Source organism: Vanacampus margaritifer, chromosome 1 (assembly GCF_051991255.1).
Source record: "Vanacampus margaritifer isolate UIUO_Vmar chromosome 1, RoL_Vmar_1.0, whole genome shotgun sequence".
In the NCBI taxonomy this organism is placed as follows: Eukaryota; Metazoa; Chordata; class Actinopteri; order Syngnathiformes; family Syngnathidae; genus Vanacampus; species Vanacampus margaritifer.
The window spans coordinates 65,540,235-65,557,906 of NC_135432.1; the positions used below are offsets into that span (position 1 = coordinate 65,540,235).

Genomic DNA, 17,672 nt, shown 5'->3' on the forward strand with positions numbered 1-17,672 from the left:
GCTAAAGCAAGCTAAGGCGGCTACGCAAAACGACTACGACACGGCTGTCCGCCATTGTTGTCGACAGACTGACGGTTGGCGCATACGACATCAATCTGCGATAATGCGTCGTCATCGAGCTGCGATCCTTACGTCATCGCTGGAGGAGTATCCCGCATATGGTGTCCAGAATCTTTCCACTCTGGAGGAGCCCGGTTTCAAAAGTGATCGGTTTCAAGCTCCGAAACCGCGCCATCGTGTGGACGAACGGCCTAAACGGTAAGAAACTTGTGAGGATACATTGAAACTGGCTTTTGTGTGGACGGGGCCTAAATCTGTGATAGTGAGCACTTCTCCTTTGCCGAGATAATCCATCCCACCTCGCAGATGTGCAATATCAAGATGCTGATTAGACACCATGATTAGTGCACAGGTGTGCCTTAGACTGCCCACAATAAAAGGCCACTGTAAAAGGTGCATTTTTTGTCAGTACTGACCAATTTCTGAGTCTGAGAAAAAATAAAACAAAACTTCACATTTCAGAGTGGCCTTGTATTGTGTGCAGTCTAAGGCACACCTATGCACTAATCATGCTATTGCAATTGCAAGGTGGGATGAATTATCTCGGCAAAGGAACAGTGTTGCTCACTATCACAGATTTGGAATGGTTTGTGAACAATATTTGAGAGAAATGGGGATATTGTGGATGTGGAAAAAGTTTTAGATCTTTTGAGTTCATCTCTTACAAAAAATGGGAGAAAAAACAAAAGTGTTGCGTTCATATTTTTGTTTGAGTACACATTTATAGGAACTCCAAAAATATCTCCGTTTGCAGATGACGAAGTTGGCCGCTGTAAAGTGGGCAAGTGGAGGCTGCCTCCCCCGATCGTTGGGGAGAAACTCTCCCTTCTCGCATTCCAAGGAAATATAGTCAATTTCTTCCACATGTACAGTTACATGTGCACTGCCTTTAAATTTGCATTGCTCAGGAACATCCATGAGGTGTTGGCTTGCTTGCATCGGTGTGTTTTCCACATTGCCCTCTACACTCCAAGGTAGATATCTAATCATCATAGTATTTAATAATAGCATATTATTAAAGTTTATCTGAGAAAATGTGCCGTTTCAGAATTAGTGTGTATCAAACTGCTAGCCCATTAAGCTAACTAAAGTAGCCCAAAGTAGTTCTCGCCTTCAAAAATGTTGGTGACCCTTGCTCTATCCTGTGCTCATCTAACTATTAAATCAAGAGTAAAAGTTATGTTTGTAGCTCAAGTCAGGCAAGCAAATATGCAATTAACTAATTTGCTCCCAAAAATGTATAAATCCGTTCTATTTTAAATGTTTTAAGTGTCCCAAAGACATATGTATACGTTTTTATGTGTGTGTTTTTTATGCTAGAGGTAGAGCATACAAAAGGCTTTGATGCAGCCTCTTTACTGCAAAGGACGGTTAAAGAAATTGTAGTTATTACACAAACGGCCGGCAGGTGGCAGCAGAGCAAAAGAGATGAACCAGGGCCATGTTGAAAAAAAATCTATTTTACTCAAATTTCTAAATAGATTTGTGAATAATGATGAAACTTAGCTATATTCTCATGCTAATTGCTGCAAAGGAGAAATAAATAGCAATATACTTTTTCTCCTGATGAAAGAAGAGACTCTAATGTTTTGGTAGGTTCCATGTTTTTATAGCAATAGAACTGAATATTCTGTAGACCTTGCAAAATCAGTCAAAATCCAGTAAAACAGCCAGGAGTGAAGGGGATTGTTTTAGTGAAAATGGCTGGGAGCGGGAAAAAAAAAATCATGTGACTGCAAAGTGCAGTTCTTTCAACATGCCACTAAAGGGCGTACATGAACAGCTTTGGAACTTGCCAAAACACGCACACCCTCAAACTCACAGACACACACGCCACTGAAATCAACATGAACTTTGGAGCTGGGTCAGTTTCAGCACCAGCTGCTGTCCGGTATAGCTCAGATCGGGGATGGGCAATACACATTATTAGTATGACTACTACTAACGGTACGACTAATGGACCACATTGCACCACACACGTCCTAACCAAATCTATGACAGACATGACAAACTGACACCTACTGATGACAAAGCATCAGGAGCAATTGGGTGGGTGGGGTCAGTATTTTGCTAAAGGTTACTTCGACGTGGTCACAAGGGTTGGGGATCAAATGCACAACCTCTAGGTTAGGAAACGACTGTTGTGTTGTTTGTGAACCAATAATGAGCTTTTAGGAGGCAGTAAACTAGTTCCAGTTCCATATCACAACAACGGCCACTCTACCACTGAGCCATGCCACCCCAGATGTTGAACACTGCATCAAGATGATCAGCGAGTGGAACTGTCTGAAAAATAAAACATTGTGTTAAAGATTTCTTTGTGAGGTCAACACATTAGCACAGTCACAGGAACATGCGTGTCATGCTTTGTTCTATTGCACATATGCTGTTTATGTTCCTTTTAACACAAAAGTTCCTGGGCCCTGAAGTACAGTAGATGCAAGGATGGGTGATCTCTGGATGGCCTAAAAAATAATGTCTAGTAACTAAAAACAGTAGAAGCACAAATGAAAGATTTTACGGCACAAACTAAACAGACTATTTTTTCCAAAATCTTGCGTGGGTGGGGGGCCAGCCTCATGCAGCTCTGACATGGTCAAATGACAAATTGGGATTTGTTTACTAGTTGGTACAATGACGTCATGTTAAAAAAATATAGCTATATATAAATCGGTGAAAGGCGTATTTATGACCACATAAGGACGTGCTGAACACGGCTGAGTTCGTCAGTACAACAAACGTCAACTTACCTTTTTTTTAAATTTTTTTTAGAACGCACTTCAAAGAACAACCGCAGCTGAAACAACGTGCAAACAAAATTTAATAAAAAACGAACATAAATCATAAAGTAAATTACAGTAGCTAGGCTCAGTTTTCAGTCAGAGGCGTATTCTTTGAACAATGGTAATAATTTTAATGAGAAGGTTGTAGCAGATTTCTATACATCACGCATGGGAAGTGTAATGTAGTACACTCAATTTATCACAGAAGGGCAAAATATTAGAAATACTGTGTATCAGGTGGACACAGTAAATCTACTATCATAATAAAAAATAATAATTTTGAAATCCCACATTTGACGACGTCAATCAAAATCAAGCTGGTGTACCTAATAAATAGGCCGATGAGTGGAAATTTGCCGCGGCCTTGTTTTTTTTTCATCCTCCCGCCCCCCTCGACAAAATTGATGGCCGTCTTGACCAATGGCAGCCCTGACAGCTCTTAATCCCCGCCTTCTCCGGGCTCTCGGAGGCGAGCGGACTAATCAGCGCTCGCCTCCGCGAGTTCAGCCATTTTGTAAGAAAATCAAGCAAGTCTGCCGCCCTACCTTCGCCTCAGACCTGCAGTTTTTTTCTTGTGCAATGGACGGGTGAGTTGAAAAGGCAAACACTTTTCCGACGCCTTTTTCACGCGGAAAATCTCCGCGTGTTCGCTTTTACCGGCGCCCGGGCGTCTCGCGGCGCCCTCCTCATCGCGTTTTTAAGTCCCGCTCGCGAAAGTTGCTACTTAAAAGTACTTTCCCCCCCCTTCTTCCTCCCCTCCTCCTCCTCACCCAAACATGCAACAGTTAGCTGTTAGCCTAGCATTTAGCCTTCGCTAGCCGTCGTCAAGTTTTTTTTTTTGTGTATTTCTTTCATGTGTAGAATATTGTTTTATTTAATCATATGAGTGGATACAGTACGGGGGCGGTAATTCAGCACGAGGTTGTTTAAGCTTTGCTGTGTTTTTTTAACGAGCGAGTTAACTTGGGGCAGGTCGAGCTAAAGCAACGTGTCTCATTTCCGCATTCATGTTTTGTGCGGAGAGTCAGGGCCATGTTGGAAGCGACCGATCTCTTCGCCTCCCAACATTTCGCCTTGATCCAATCTCGGGGACTTTTTCAACAGCCGGGGGGGAGCGATATCAAAGCACAGTAAGGCGACTTAATGGCGTGGTGGTGCTCGTCCGGAGGTGGTTCAAAGTCGCCCGCTGCATCTTGTTCAATTTTGTTGTTGTTGCCCCCTCAGCCCCCCCTTTTTTTTCTCCCTTCGTCGATCACCTGAATTGGGCTGTTGGAATGGTTTCCGTGTCTTCTTGCGCGTTTAGTGTACCCGCCGTGCGCTCTTCTGCTCTGTGTAGTTTCACGGGATGTTCTGTTTTTAATCTAAAGCTAAAAGTTTGCTTTTGTCTTGTTTTCCTGCAAACCTACAGCCGCCTAGACGCTGACTTGTACCCTCTGGGATCCGGCTACGTCCCTGAAATTGAGTAAGGAAATTTCTTTGTCTCCCTGTTATTAAAATCGGATACTACTAATATACATTTTGAATCCATTTCCTTGCTGACAGCCCCCGTGTTTTGTCTTTCCACAGCAGTGTCCATGACATATCAGTTGGCACGAAGGTAAGCATCAGTTTCTGTACAAACTCACGCAAGTCTACTGTCTAATCAGACTTGTCTTTTTGGATTATAAATGCTTTTATGCATGGGATGGCTGGGTTGTCCTGGGCATTCTGGGTGGGTGGCAGGGTTTATGTTTTATGACCTGTTTTATGAAGTGTTGCTTGTGTAATTACTGATTGATTGAAAATGATTGTTTGACTTAAATGCATATTTGAAGTCTTGCAGATGTGACTTTGGTCTGTGCTACTCAAGTCAGTGGTTTACTATTTGTACTTTGGCGACAGTCAAAAACGTGCAGTAGAGTTGCCGACTCTGGGAAAGATTTGCTTTGTCCATTTACGCGAGCTTCCCCCTATAATTATGAAAGTGCTGCCTAAAGCCTTTTTATTGCGGCTGAAGCCAATCAATCATCTTTCATGACGTACATATTGGTATGCGCCAGTTGCCTGTCAACTGTGCATCTATTTGAAAATGAAGCTTCCTGTTTATTCTGCATGTTCCCGAGGAGCATTTTTGGGACCCCCACACATACACACACAAAACTATTGTCTCAGCCCTAATATATATTTAAAAAAAAAAAAAGGACAGAATTCTTATCCTGATTAATCTCTTAATCGTTCACCAAAGAAACCAATCCTCTGTTTTGGGAAGTTGTACACAAACTCAGCTGCGAGATGAAAAGGAACACGGTTATTGGGCAGTCTGGGTTTATACGACTTTGCTACGTGCTCTTAACACCTGGTGGACAGAACCGTTTAGGTGTCTGACTGGAAGTAATGTAGCCGCCATTGTTTCGCAGGCCAAAGGTCTGCGTTTCTGTTTGAACAAGTCATCAGGTAAACGCCCTCGACGGGGGACAAACCACACCCTCTCTCGTTCCAGCCGAGCCTGTTTTTCAGCAAAGCCACACTGCTAGCCGATACTCCACTTGTGTTTAAAAGTCTTTTCTAAATAAGACACATCGATTTGCATCATATTAAGAATTTGTGACGCCCAGTTACGGCGCCCTGCTTTGCTGGAATCTTGTAATTATTTGTCTGGGGCAGAGCGTCTGGAATTCGGCGGTCACATTCCGACCCCCCCCCACCCCTCTAAGCCCCCTGGTGAGACTCCTTGCCCCCTCCCATTCACCATAAGGGCAGATGATGGGACAAAACATGCACATACCTGCACCACCCCTTGTTTTACTACCTTACTCTCAAGTCCAAATGTTTTTTGTTATTAGCACTAAGCTCGCCTGTATGTTCTAATTTGAGAGGAACATGCACAGCATGTTCAGGAAGTGAGCCAATCATGAGTCACCATTAACTGAAGGTGACTATTAAGCTGTCGACACCGAGAGATGGAGAACAATGTGAACAACTATGGGATTATCTAGTGCAATTGTACTCCTGTCTAAAACGCTCTTTCCAAAATGCATGGTGTTACTTTTACACATACTGTAGCTTCTCAGCTCTGTGGATATAATTAGAATGAGGAAGTAGAGGAGGAGCAGGAGGGAAACTACCATGAAGCATGTAATCATGAAGTCCCAATGAGGGGGTTAACAAGATGCCAGGAAGCAGGCCTGGTCTTGTTGCTGCTGCTCTTCCTGTTTTCGGGACCCCCTCCCCTTGATTCTGTTGAGTGGACGATGTGACGTCATCTACCGACAAGTAGTCACGCCGTAGCCACGTCCTCTTTCTAATGACCAGGCTACAATATTTTGATGCTATCACACACATGTTTACAAATAATCTGAATGGTGAAGTCAAAATATGTTTGTTTAACCAGCTGTTACATTATCAGGACAATCAATACTGTCTTGGGGTCAAGCTGACCTGTGACGTGATTATTATTATTTTTTTCAAATTGTCATAAACGGAAGAAAATCCCATTTATAATTTTTTATATCATTAACCCTCCTTTTATTTAAAGTTATCAGGAGCAGCAATAATGTTCCATGTCTCATCATTACCTCCATTTCTAACATTTCACTCAATATGAAGTGCATTACCGCCAACATACCATGGTCTAAGAATAAGCAGTATGGAAGTTGACTCCTGATTTAGGCCAAGTGGAACTTTTATATTAAACTACAACTTTAAAATGGGTCAGTTTGACCTTCTGCATAACAAGAGGGTTACCTTAATTCATGTAAAATGAACCATTACAATGTGTGTTGTATATGTTGCTTACATGTTAGCTAAATACTGAGAGAGAAGAAAAACATTTTGCAGCTTTAATATGGCCTTTCCCCCAGGGCAGAACATGAGAATTAAAAGGTGTAAACTACTTAACCTGTTTCAATTAACTCTTTGACTGCCAAAAACGTTAAATAACGTTGAGTAAAATCCTATGGAGGAGTGCCAAAGACGTTAAAAGACGTTTTTTTTTTCAAAAGAGAGGTGAAACTAAACATTTTCTATTGTTGATTACTGAAAAATGGAATAAGGTAGAAACAAACTTTTTTTCTGATGAAAGATGAGAGTCCAATCTTTCATTTGGTAGTTCGTGTGTTTCCATAGTCCAAACACATAATTTTCTGTGGACCTTGAAAGATCAGTCAAAAATGCTTAAATCGGCTGGCACCCATGGCATCCCTTTTCTGAAAACGTCTGGCAGTCAAAGAGTTAACTCTAAGCCAAGTGGCAAGGTGTGGGCCAAGTAATATTTCTAGGTATGTGTGTTTTTCTTTAATACTTAAGATCATATTGAACATTTTAATGGCAAAAAAAAAACAGTAGTACAATTTGATGCCTGCCCACCAAAGCATTGTTTGGCTGTTGTGGAGGTATTGGGTGTCTGGAAAGCTCCCCACCTTGTGCAACATGAATGAACGCTCGGTCAGGTTCACCAGCCATGAAAAGAATGCTCGCCAACCTGCGCAACCGGTTCCTTTTTAAAACAACTGCGATGCCTCTTGAAATCCCAGCAAGTCCTAAGGGGTTCCATATGTTTATGCTCTGCCACGTAACAATGCCCCCCAGTCTCATCCGGAACAGGACCTTCATTCATTGTAGGCCCCCGTTGTGGAGCTTAGTCCACTGAGCCACTTCTTGTGACTGCTGTACTTCATTATCGCCAGGCCATGTGAACAACACTGAATGGTGGTGGGGGTTGAAGGGGGCCGGTGCGGAGTGGGGGGTATACCACTATCCTTCCAGTCCAGATGGCCTCATGATGTTTCTCTTCCATCTAATACCTGGTTGAGATTGTTGAGTGACAGGTAGTGTTTTGCAAAAGTGTAACTGTTGACTTAAGTCATTGCATTAGTTGTCTACACTTGACAGAGGTTCATTCTTTCGTTTGTGGCGAAATCTGATTAGTTGGCAATTAAGTATTTTTTAAAAACCAAACAAAAAAATCATAAGTATACTGCTGTGCACCAAGGAAGGCTGTCTGTTAGAGAACTAAAAGTGATCTTGCCTGATAAATGGCTTGTATAATTTTCAGGCCATGTCAGATGGCAATTTTAGCTTCATTTGCTTAATGTTGACACCCCTGGATACATTTATTTAGTTAAGTATAAAAGGAGCATCAGTTTACTGTGAATTAATGAATGGGAGAGGAGAACATGTCAATGGCGTCATGCAAGACGTATGAACATCTTTGGGCTTGCAGACATGACAAATTTGTTTTACAAAATCATACTCTTTCCAGAAGAGAGACTTGTTCAAATTGAAAGCGCATTTTATCTTTTTAATGGTCTTTCTTGACATTCCAGGGTTTTTCCTGGCTCAAAATGAGGCAGAGGTGATATCATCCTGACTACCGATACCGGGTATCGGTGCCAATACCAGTATTATTTTAAGGTATCGGTACTCGCGGCGGTGACGTGTACATTATTGGCCGCCCTCCTGCAGCCATTTTACGATCAGGGACTAGAAATTAGAAATTATATGAATACCAAGTTGCCATTAATTTTTGCCTCTTTTTAAACTACAAACATTAAAAATTCACCCCCTAGTACATAATTGTAAATATAATTCAGCATTGTTGTAAAACTATGAAAATTATGTTAATTGTATATACTGTGTTTTTATGACTTTGGTGATGGCTGGAACGCACCTGCCTCACAAGCAGGAAATGGGCCTGTGCAACAGATGCTCCATGATCTGTTTCTTCGGTACATAAAAAAAAAAAGAAGCCTTTTCTTTTTCAGTTGTTGCAACTGCAGTTAAAATACGGTGCCCGAGTGCTGTGTTGATCGATATCAGTAGCTCAGGCTGGAAGTGGCGAGCAAATTAGGTGGAGGTGGCCGCTTCTGAATTTTGTACACAGGAAAAACTTGGGTGCTTCCGAGACAGCTGAATTTGTCAATTACTGACGCCTCTTAGATAGGCCACTTTGATGCACATTTTATGCACGGTGTGTGTGTGTGTGTGTGTGTGTGTGAGAAATCAGGATTGAAGAATCATCTTAGATGAAAAATGCTTGATGAAAAAATAAAAGGACTCGAGCTGAACGGGAGAATCAGGCCCATAGTATCAAATGACATGCCAAGTCATATTGTTACCGGCCGGTAAGGGTTTAGTGTTTCTTTCTAAAGGGTGTTTTGAAGACTCACGTTACATCCTACCTTAACACACAATGGTTAGGTAACACGAGAGCCGTGCTCTCCACCTGCCTTCCCGTGCACTCATTGTTGACCACATTAAGGTGAGACTTTTTTTTCTTTTCTCCTTGTCCTACAGAGAGGATCTGACGAGCTCTTTTCTTCCTGCATATCCAACGGGCCCTATATCATGAACTCAGGTAGGGAGGTTGCCATGGAAGGATTTTTTTTTTTGGTCTGCTCTCATTTAAGTGCTAGTCTTGTCTGTGTTGTATGTGTTGCCACGGCGACCGATCCATTATTCAGGAAGGCCGAGAGATGCCTTTTCACTCCCCTGATTGTATCGGTCTCTTGTTCCCCCCCACCCTTCGCAGCCAATGGCAACGACAGCAAAAAATTCAAGGGTGACGTCCGCAGTCCCGGTGTTCCGTCACGCGTGGTTCATCTACGCAAGCTGCCCAGCGACATAAACGAGGCCGAGGTCATCGGGCTCGGTTTGCCCTTTGGGAAAGTCACCAATCTGCTGATGCTGAAAGGGAAGAACCAGGTACGGATAAACGGTTGATGTGTTCACCTGTCATCAGGCTTCTTTCCTTAACTTACAATGTGGCCTGTGTGTCCGTGCAGTTAGGTCAGCAAGGAACATGTTCATCTCGCCTGTTATTGCCATTACCAGTAATATTTCGTGGCATTTTTATTATGAGTTGCAAGGAGATGGGATTGTGCTTTTGTGTTACGCGCCATAGGCGTTCCTGGAGCTGAACAGCGAGGAGTGTGCTCAGACCATGGTGAGCTACTACTTGTCTGTGACACCCGTCATCAGAAACCACCCCATTTACATGCAATACTCCACCCACAAAGAGCTAAAGACGGACAACTCCCCCAACCAAGTGGTGAGGCACACAGCTGATGCTTAATGCGTTTGCTTTAGCCTGAATATTTAATTTGCTTACCACACCTCAAATGGCTTGTGTGCTAAGAAATGCGTCTTGTTTGCCTTCCCCTCCAGCGCGCCCAAGCTGCTCTGCAGGCGGTCAACGCTCTGCATGGCGGTGGCGCCATTGCCGGGGATGTGAGCGGCCTAGCGGGCGCCACCGCTCAAAGCCCCGTCCTGCGAGTCATTGTGGAGAACCTCTTCTACCCGGTCACCCTGGATGTACTGCACCAGGTACAACGGAGCCCCGGTGTCACCGGACACCCTGAACGTTTATTAAACAGCCCTGCTTTTAATATGCATGCCCTTCTCTCTCTCTCTCTCAGATATTTTCCAAATTCGGCACAGTTCTGAAGATCATCACATTTACAAAGAACAACCAGTTCCAGGCTCTCATCCAGTATGCTGATGCCATAATGGCCCACAATGCCAAAGTAAGATTTGGTACAACCCAGGCTGAAGGACATCTACTTTATAGCCATAAGAGCAACGATACACAACCACTGTGCAGTGGGGAAAAGTAACATTTAACGCCCAACTGGTCTGAAAATGTTTTATTTACGGCAAATAATTTATCTTTGTTCATTTATGCCAGTGATGTTTTGTGAAAGGCAGAACTGCTGCTCCACTAGATGGCAGAAGACATGCATAACCTGTATCCAAGTGTTTCCGTTGACGGAATGAGTAAATTTGAGATTCAATTCAGATGAGATTGTCGTCATCTCAGTGCAAAATATTGGCTCAATAGAATTCAGTCAACACTTAAATTAGATGACGTACCTATTTTACCCTCCTGCTTTTTACAAAAAAAATATTTGTTTGGGCCAGAACATGTCTGTCACAATGCTTTTAATTGTACTTTTTTTTGTGTGTCCAGTGTCTGGATGGGCAGAACATCTACAATGCCTGCTGCACCCTCAGAATCAGCTTCTCTAAGCTCACCAACCTGAATGTCAAATACAACAACGACAAGAGCAGGGACTACACCCGCCTGGATCTCCCCACCGCTGACGCTCATCCCACCCTGGACCACCAGACCATGGCTGCTGCTGCCTTTGGTAAGAAAACATTCTCTTAAAAATGTCCAAGTACTTGTCAGCACACACCTATTCAAATGTCATTTTTTTGGTGTTAAAAAGTCTAGCATAAATCATTTTAACCTTTTCCACCATCCCACCCTCATCTTTAAGAACTAAAGTAAAAATAATGTGGTTACACTAGAGTGCACACCCTCTAATAACAAGGATGTGGCTGTGTTCATAATTAATCCATCACATTCAAGCTTGTGTTAAATGGAAGTCATCTGAAGCGAGAAGGTTTTGTGTACGTGTGACCACATCAGTCATGATGTCTTTTAAAGTTACCTGTTGGCATTGATTAACCCGCCCCCCACTCCCTTTTTTTCTCCCCAATTTCAACAGCTGCCCCTGGTATAATTTCTGCCTCTCCGTATGGAGGCGCTCATGCTTTCCCACCTGCTTTTGCCATCCAGCAAGCAGGTCAGTGAAGAGTCTTCACTCCAGATCTTAATAATGACATCTTGACTATATTGTCAGTTTAACGGTGTACGATAGTACCCTTTGGACCCGTTTGCTCCTCCCTAGGTCTTGCAATGCCCGGCATCCCCGGTGCCTTGGCGTCATTGGGCGTCGGGCACAGCGGCATGGCGGCGGCAGCCGCCGCCGCCAGTCGCCTCAGCCTGGCCGGGCTCGCTGCCGTCGGCGGACACAACGTCCTGTTGGTCAGCAATCTGAACCCGGAGGTCAGTACACACTCGTGAGGCTTTCTGACAAGGCTTGAAGGCCACAGACCGTTCGTATCACAGGCTGCTCACTACACGAATGTGATCAGACTAGCTGGAGAGCAGCCTTTGCTTTAATGTTGAGATAATTCAAAACTATGGGCCATTTTAGTAAAAAGCGCTTCTCTTTCAGGTCCTCTTGTTTGTTTGACCAAACCTGCTGCATCTCTTACTTGCCACTTTGCTCACTGTGAATTTTAAGTTTATTCAATTGCACTAACTTCTTGTTTTTGTAAAAAGAAAAAGAAAAAACTTACCATTCCCATATCTTCCATTTTTTTGTCCATAAGTTGAAATCATTCCTGAGTTGTTTGGAGAGACAATATTACTTTTTACTGCTTAAAAATACATCTTTAGGTCTTCTTGTCTAGCATGTATTAGTTACTTGTATGCCACTTGTTTTTAGTCATTAAAATAAGAGAAAAACATGATTATATACTGATAACTTTTATATTGACATTTAACTGTTTACACTGCTAAATACACCATGTAATTTAAAGTCGTCTATAGGTGTAGCGTGTTATTTTAAAAGTACATATTGTCTCTGCCTTTTTCTGTATTTCATTGTTAATCTTTTTTCTCTTCTTTTTCTCCTAGTGTTCCCCATAGTGACAGTGCATTTTAATTTAGCCAGTTCTACTGTCTGAAGCACTACATTTCTTTGTGTATACTGACCTTGTTTTTTTTTTTACTTCCTTTCTCTCTCTCTCCCTCCCTTTCTCCTCTGTACCTCCCCCTCCTTTTTTTTTGTTTTAAACCCCCTGTCCAATCCCGCCCCACTTGTACTCTTGCCAACTCACTGCACGGCCAATGACCAATTATTCCCTCTGTCCTCCCATTTTTCCTTCCCCTCTGCCCCCCCCCCCAAAATGGCCTACACTCTTAAAATTGGACCCCACCCATCAAATAAACACATCATTGGCACCCCAATCCCCTGAAACTGATTTTGCCCTAAATGTCTACATTCACTACTACTCCTACTCATCACCACCTCATCACACCAACCCCTCACCCCCCTCCCTCCCCTTCCTTGTTTTCCTCCTTGTCTCTCCATTCTCTCCTTCCACCATGGTACTGTGGCCTTCCCGTGGACCTCGCTGCCTGTGGCCTGCGGACATGTCCCGACTCCACTCCACTGTCCTCCACTCCTCGCCTCTTTTCCCTTGTACCCCGACCCAAATTACCCACCCTCTCCCACCCTTTTGGCCCTGCTGCTCCCCCTGCTGTCTCTAAAGAGCGTTACGCCACACTGCCTCTTTATTCTTTTCGGTACGTTATCATCCTTTCATCTCCTTTTTTTATTACTACTGTTACCTGGCAAGGTGGGCATGTCTCGTCTCATATTATTTTGGCTTTGTTTTAGTTTGATTTAAAAAAATAATAATAATAATAAAAAATTCTTATGCACTGATGGTTTCTCATCAGCCAAGGGAAGGGGTGGGGTTGTTTGTCTATTTGGGTGGGTTTATTCTTTGTGTGTTTGTGTGTGTGAGATCTGGTTTGGTTGACATGGGATTTGAGAGACATTGAGGCTGAGAGCGCCACTCAGACCTGCAGCATTTCATTTTTGAACAGCTGTTGTGCTTTAAACGCACATTTTATCTTCAAAAGTGCAGTCCGCTCAGTGAAAATGTGTGTGGGGCGGCTTCGCTAAGGACAAGCTGATGCTGTTATTATTGGCTTGTGCATTTTTTGGATTACAAGTGGCAAACTTTATTTATTCTATAGCAACAGAAAAAAAAAATCAAATGCTGCAGCTTAAAAAAAAGAAAGAAAAAAGAGACCCCTGGGATGGTATCCTCTGTAGTTCCTTTAGTGTTGGTTTATGCATGTGTAGTTTTATTCCTGCATGATTTTGACTAGATGCCCAGTTTGTACAAGAATCAGCGTTACGCTAAAGAAATCAAACCCCTTAAACTTACTACTTGTACTTCCTTTTTCCCCTATAAATCTGCCCTCCCCTCGAAGCATAACTTTTTCAAATTTTATTCTACAACTGTCCTTTCTTAACAAAAGACTCCTTATTTAGGCTTAGTCTGATTCCACACTGGATTGAATTTAGTTTGCCCTCAAATCGGCACACATTCATTCGTCCGCTAGAAGATTTCATAGCATCGTTATTAAAATCGTGTTGGCTGCTGTGATTGGCTGTGTGACTCTTGACTAGTACAGCCGGTTCCACCTCTGCCACACACGTGACAATGTGCTTCTATTCTCCAGGTGTGTATGGCGACGTGATGAGAGTCAAGATCCTGTTCAATAAAAAAGAGAACGCTCTGATCCAGATGGCCGATGGCAACCAGGCTCAGCTAGGTAGCACCAGTTTTTTTCTCGCTGTTTACAGTTTTAAAGTGCCAAAAAAAAAAAAAAAATCAAGCTGGCTTTTGTGGCATCTAAGCCGGTCTTTTGTTCTAGACTTTTATTTCTGCAGTCTATTGAAATATAAGACAAGGCCACCTGATGTTGGTTCATATGAACGTTGTTGTCTCAGCCATCAGCCACCTGAATGGCCAGCGGCTGCTCGGCAGGGCCATCCGCGTGACGGTGTCCAAGCACACCACGGTGCAGTTGCCGAGAGAAGGCCAGGAGGACCAGGGCCTGACCAAGGACTACAGCAACTCACCGCTGCATCGCTTCAAAAAGCCCGGCTCCAAGAACTACTCAAACATCTTTCCACCATCGGCCACGCTCCATTTGTCCAATATACCGTGAGTTGTTTCTTTAATTGTAGTTTTTACATAATAGCAATATAGTGAGTAATTGATGCCCCTCTAAATATAATCACACATGACGAGTTCACAATGGCCCCAGTGAAAATCCCCAAAAGGTTTATCATTGCCTATAAATGCCACAAGATGGCGGCAAAGCATTATTTTTGGTCTCAATAAAACTTTTTGCATGAGAAGAAATGGAAGCTTACAACTTTGCTCACAACATTCAGGCCTGCTGTGGTGGAAGAAGACCTCAAGAGGCTTTTTGCCAGCTCAGGAGCCACAGTCAAAGCCTTCAAGTTCTTTCAGTAAGTTCCCCTCAGACCCGCGCCCCTTCTTTATTTTTCCTCTCCTTTGAGGCCCAGGTATTAAGCCCATTTTTCTCTGAAACAGAAACGATCGCAAGATGGCCCTGATCCAGATGGCCTCAGTGGAGGAGGCCATCGAGTGCCTGATTGAGTTCCACAACCACGACCTGGGAGAGAACCACCACCTCAGAGTGTCCTTCTCAAAATCCACCATCTGAGTGCCTTCAGCTCCCCTCCCGAAACGTATTTACCATCTTGCGCCCCGCCCGCCCCCTGTTCTCCGGGTCGCACTGGGAGGAAATTACAGGTTTTGCAGCTGTTTTTTTGCCCCTTTAAAAGTCATCAGATCAATGATTTTTCTTTTTTATTATTATTATTTTTATGATCCCCTCTTTTAACAAAGTGGCACCAGGTATGTTAATCAGTGATGGCTATATGATTTATTGTTTTCCCCCCCTAAAAAAAATGCTTAGATCTCAAAATGGAAGTTGCGTGATTCAGGGAAAAGCTTCCTCCATTATATCAAAATGTTTTAACCCTTTTAGTTTTAAAGAGCCCTGTACAATATCCAAGCGATAAGCTGAAAGCACAACCAATTTGGAAAGAAAAGCGTGCCTGACCAGATTTTCTACGCACTCTTTTGGTTCCCAAACTAAAAGCAAGCGACGGGTCTGCATTGGAATCCCAACAAAGACCCATCGGAGCTAAAGTCGAGGCAGCTGATTAACCATCACTTACAGACCAAATTGCTTAAAATGGCCGCCGCCATCCACACTAGACACACTTCAGCATTCCTTAAGCGACGTCGCGTGCCCCCCCCCCCCCAACTCCCAGTTTGGCCAGTCGGACACCGTAATAAGGCAAACTCCCAGCTCACCAGACGTCTTCATAAACCTAATATTATTTTTAAAAATATCTTCTCATAAGTGCTGTTTGTTTCAAGGGATCTGCACCACTATCTATAGTCCATCTATTCATCAAACGCAAAGCTCTATTTTTTTTTCGACTACAGTCTTTTGTGCCTTACTCCCCCGCCCGGCAGTTTTTCCAAGCCGCCCGCCTTAAGCATCGCTCCGGCTTCAGGGGAAATGGCGGCTTGTTCTATGAAAGAAAGAAAAAAAAGAACACAAATGTTTACCTCCTAAAGATTTGTGTGCGTATATCCCAATATATATGTAGAAACTATGAATGTAAATCCAGATAGGCGATGCTAGGCCATGTAGTGCTCGTAGGTATCGTGCCGAAGGCTCATTTAACCTTACATTCTTTTTGTGTGGACGCCTATATAGTACACACATACATTTATCTATATTTCTATCTTTTTTTTATGTTTAGCATTATGTCTTGAAATCGATAATGTAGTGGCAGGGCTTCAGTGTTTTAACACAAAGCCTTTAGGCCCACACACGTCCTGATCAAGCTTCTTTTTTTTTTTTGCCTTTATTACTGTAGTTTTCTTCTTCGTTGTCGTCAGGTGTTTTGTTATCTTTAAATTGTTGGTGGTAGTTTTTCCTCCCATTCCGCTCACCTGACTGCTAACATTCAGTTTGACCACCAAACTCAGGTAATGGTACCTGTGAGAGGACAACTGCGAGGTGTCATTTTTCGTTTTCCCTTTGGCGATTTGACTTGCGCTACGGTCAGGTTCTCTCGTGCACTTTTTATTTGAACCCCCTCGCACAGAATCCCACAAAAGTCTTAAAACGTCGTCACATTCCCCGAGTGCCTCCAGCGCCGGTTCTTCACAAGCCTTTGACCACTGTATAGTCCCGAACCAGATGCGCGCACGCACACACATTCACTCGCGTGTTTTTGGTGTGTGTGTGTGTGTGTGTGTGTCGTCTCTATTTTTGTACAAGATTATGCATGGTTTAACAAAAGTAGCTACAGACAGACGGTTGTTCTTGTTGTTAAAGGACCAAAGTACCTTCTACCCTGTGAGGTTTTGTAGTGTTGTGATTTAAGCGTCTTTCACATATAGGTTGCTTTTTTTTTTCTTCTTCCCTCATATTCCACACAAGCAACAACAACACCCCCCCCCATTCCACGTGAGTCTTATTTCCCTCTCCTATTCCACACAAATCCCACAAAAGGAGGCCTCACTCAGATGCCTCTGCTCAGTTGCCTTTCCATGGATATGCCTTAGACGCACAACTTTTTGAGTAGAAACCAATACTGTATCTCTGGTACACTTGCGTTCCCCTCCCTCATTTGCAAAAGTGCCCACCAAGATGGCTTTAGAATGGTGCAACATGATCACGCCTTCTTTTTTTGTGTTGAAAGCTTTTACGTTTATGCTTTTTATACGGAGGTGTGGGGGTTGTTTGACGCAGGGCTGACGGTTGTATATATTCATGTTTTTGTACCACACAATCATTTGGATTATATTGACTTTGTTTCGAAACGTGTATATTTTGATAAGACAATACCAGAAGTTTAAAAAAAACAAAGAGCTCCACCTCGTTCAGGAGCTTTGGAAAAAAACGAGACTGTTTGTAACACAAAGACATTAAAACTGGTATGAACACACGCGTGTCTCTGTATATGCTCCCCCGCCACCATCTTGTTCTCTTGTTTCTTCCCATCTTCTGCTGCCTTCAATAAATCTTTAGTTTGTTCCTTCTTTCATCTGGCCTCATTTGGTTTCTGTCTGTTCCCTTCTTTCCTGTGGAACTGATGCTTGGTTAACATCTTGTAACATTTCCCGCCATCACATTTTACTACTTTATTTTTATTTGTTGAATCTTGCTACATTTCCAACTTGACTCATCTTTAAATGTGGGCTGATGTCTGGGTTCAACCAACCTGGCTAAAAGGTCTGTGAAACGGCGTTCCTCTTATTCTGTGGTGGATGAGCAGGCTGCTCTCTGCTACTGCCTACATAGACTAAAATCGTTCTATGAACATTTCTTGATATATTTCTATAAAACTTTCTACATTT

General features: G+C 43.1%; 1 protein-coding gene across 10 annotated transcripts; it reads left to right on the forward strand.

Annotated features, from left to right (window-relative positions):
* The first annotated feature begins 88 nt into the window (after positions 1–88).
* On the forward strand, positions 89–17,260 carry LOC144049374 (polypyrimidine tract-binding protein 1-like). Of its 10 annotated transcripts, none has more exons than XM_077562261.1 (16): positions 89–258; positions 4,252–4,305; positions 4,386–4,440; positions 9,117–9,177; positions 9,352–9,524; positions 9,724–9,870; positions 9,987–10,145; positions 10,238–10,345; positions 10,789–10,969; positions 11,333–11,410; positions 11,486–11,673; positions 12,948–12,981; positions 13,933–14,025; positions 14,204–14,420; positions 14,654–14,731; positions 14,817–17,260. In XM_077562261.1, exons 1-16 carry the CDS (start codon positions 104–106, stop codon positions 14,947–14,949), a joined length of 1,914 nt encoding a protein of 637 aa, XP_077418387.1. In that variant the 5' UTR covers positions 89–103; the 3' UTR covers positions 14,950–17,260. The 10 variants fall into 10 exon arrangements, with proteins under 10 accessions (XP_077418387.1, XP_077418404.1, XP_077418395.1 ...); XM_077562278.1 differs by having other exon boundaries at positions 11,516–11,673; XM_077562269.1 differs by having other exon boundaries at positions 4,410–4,440.
* Positions 17,261–17,672: the final 412 nt, after the last annotated feature.

Excerpts from the sequence above, each read along its gene's own strand:
- LOC144049374 (XM_077562261.1), top strand. The coding sequence starts at position 104 with ATGCGTCGTCATCGAGCTGCGATCCTTACGTCATCGCTGGAGGAGTAT. Across the intron at positions 4,441-9,116 it reads ACATATCAGTTGGCACGAAG|AGAGGATCTGACGAGCTCTT; the intron begins GTAAGCATCAGT and ends CTTGTCCTACAG. Across the intron at positions 11,411-11,485 it reads TTTTGCCATCCAGCAAGCAG|TACCCTTTGGACCCGTTTGC; the intron begins GTCAGTGAAGAG and ends GGTGTACGATAG.